Genomic DNA, 2,408 nt, shown 5'->3' with positions numbered 1-2,408 from the left:
CATGTACGCAAGCGCGTCTTTTGATTTCAACCAATCAGCGCCGACGCAAATGACGTCACACACGACAACAGCTAAGCTAAGTTAGCCGAGACGACGCTCGAAGTCGGACGGACACGATTTTCTGCCAATCTGTGTTTTTCCCTTTTTGGCCAAATGTATTTTTTACGACAACTGTCTTGTCCACGGCGTCTTTTATTCGTTCCACTGGGGTTTAGCAGGTGTGTTTATAAAGAGACGAAAATTGTTTGGGGACTATCCCCCACGTTCTAGTTGAGATGGTATAACCCAAGAGGCAAAATGACGCTTGCGACTGTTGTTGCGAGTTGCCATTCGTTCTACTAAACCATTAGTCAAACGCCGTCATGTCTTCTGTCGTTATTACACAAACAAAAATCTCTTTACTGTTCCTAGTGTTAGTTCCTCCATATGGCTACGCTCGTGAAAGCAATACAACGAACTCAAACGCGTCTTCGTTCAATGTTGTCAACTAATATCCGGATTAATTTTATGCAAATTTTCCTCAATTCTCCGGAGAAATTTTCATAAAATTTTGAAAAACCCGGAATTCCGGGAAAATCCGGAGGACTTTCATCTCTGAAAGTCATACTTTTTAATTGGAAAAAATATCCAGTAATTTCTCGCAAATTGAAAAAAAAAATCACAAAAATGTTTTATTAAAATACCGTGATTCCATCAATTACAACTTGACATTTTTTTCCATTTCGGCGAGGCTTCGAGTATGCTATCACACTTTCAACCTCATTCATTTGACAAAAATGATGCATTTTTCCTGGTTGCATTACGGCAAATGTAGGACAACATCATATCTACCATGGTCTTGACAATGGGCCGAGGAGGGTGTAGGTCGTGAGGTTCGCGGTGCGCCAAGCACATCTGCCAGGCATCCACCCACATAACGTTGATACCCTTGAACATGGCACGTAACACAATGTCCTGCTGCAGCATCAACCAGTCGCTTTTGTACAAGCTGACATCCCGTTTTAGGGCCTGAGGGTTGGCGGTGCGGACTACCACCACTGTCTCTGGGGACCGGTCCAGGAGTCGCACCACCGCCTTGCGGATATGCCGAATGCGCTGTATGTACACCTCCACGGGGAAAGTGCTGAAGTGAGCCCAGATGCCGAGCGTCACCACCGTGTTGGGACCGCCGGTCAGGCCGTCCAGCTCGTTGGCGATGTAGCGCAACTCGCTGATCATGACGGGCTGGATGCGGACAGGTGGGCCGTGGAACCGGTAATTGAGCAGAATATTGTGGGTGACGTCCACTGCCATAAAGGGCCCCTGCTTTTTGGGTTTCTCCAGGGTGATATTCTTCAAGCCTGCAGGGCAGAATACAAAGACAGATGATTTCTACAGATGCCACAAAATGGTAGCAAATAACTTTTTTCCCCCTCATTACAATATATTCATTCATTCATTCATTCATTGTCCGAACGGCTTTATCCTCACTAGGGTTGCGGCCATTAGAATAAATGCAAAGCGTTATCGTGTACCTACTTGAGATAAAAAGGTGTTATGAGATGGAAATGCTCACCTGGAAGTACAGTGAGGAAGTACTCGAACCACTGGCGCATAGTGGAGTCGCCGTACATGTAGACTAATTTGTTGGTCAAACACTGAGTGATGGCAGATGCCTTGTTAAACTGGCGCATAGGAACGCCGCCCAATGGCCTCCACGAGTCCTGGTAATAGTACCCAGACGTCGCCAGCTTCACGGGGTCCATTTTTTGACGGCTCCTTTCTAAATAGATGACAGACACAATGATGTTGATGAAATTGCAACCCCCCCCCACCTCCCAGTGGTGGACCCTCAGGGCCAGCAAGGCCTTCTCTGCTGGCCTAAACATTCTCAGGAAAGTAAATTTACTTTTATGTATTTTATGTTATTTTATCATTTATGTTATTTTGTTTTCATAAATATGTAAACAAAATTACTCTCTGTATTCTTTACGTCATATTATTTCCACTTAGTTGAGTGGCTTTCAATGTTATAACATTGAAAGCCACTCGATAAATAACTTATTTATTATGGTAGAGTTTTTAACCAATCATATTTCAGCTAGCTTGCGTTGCCAGGTAAATTAAACTTGCTCGGGGCCTTCAGATTAAACAGAGCAGGCCCTGTGCACTGTAAGTGAACGGGCACAGTCAGGTTTCAATAGCCAATCAGATCACGTCTGAGACTCGTGATCTGTGTCCTGTATCCTGACTTGTTCTCGTCTGCTACTAGGGCTAGCTAGAATGCCTTACGTCGAGACTGGCCGGGCGCGTTCGGTGATTGGATTAGCGCCTTTTTACGTCGAGACTGGCCATGCGCGTTCGGTGATTGGATTAGCGCCGTTTCTGTTTCCTGAGAATTGTATCCTGACTTGTTCAATAAAGATTAA

The 2,408-nt window shown here is 45.0% G+C and overlaps 1 protein-coding gene across 1 annotated transcript in view; it reads right to left on the bottom strand.

The window, feature by feature from the left end:
* Positions 1-720: 720 nt before the first annotated feature.
* LOC109514282 (NXPE family member 3-like) overlaps positions 721-2,408 on the bottom strand; it is a 5,561-nt gene continuing 3,873 nt past the window's right edge. Inside the window, exons 4-5 of the mRNA XM_019867219.1 lie at positions 1,556-1,762; positions 721-1,340 (exon numbers count right to left, since the gene is read on the bottom strand). Of these exons, the coding sequence (XP_019722778.1) occupies positions 760-1,340; positions 1,556-1,762 (788 nt within the window). The 3' untranslated portion in view covers positions 721-759. The remainder of the gene's footprint in view (positions 1,341-1,555; positions 1,763-2,408) is intronic.

Source organism: Hippocampus comes, unplaced genomic scaffold (genome assembly GCF_001891065.2).
Source record: "Hippocampus comes isolate QL1 unplaced genomic scaffold, H_comes_QL1_v1.1 scaffold2, whole genome shotgun sequence".
NCBI lineage: Eukaryota > Metazoa > Chordata > Actinopteri > Syngnathiformes > Syngnathidae > Hippocampus > Hippocampus comes.
This window is presented reverse-complemented; position numbering and strand designations above follow the sequence as displayed.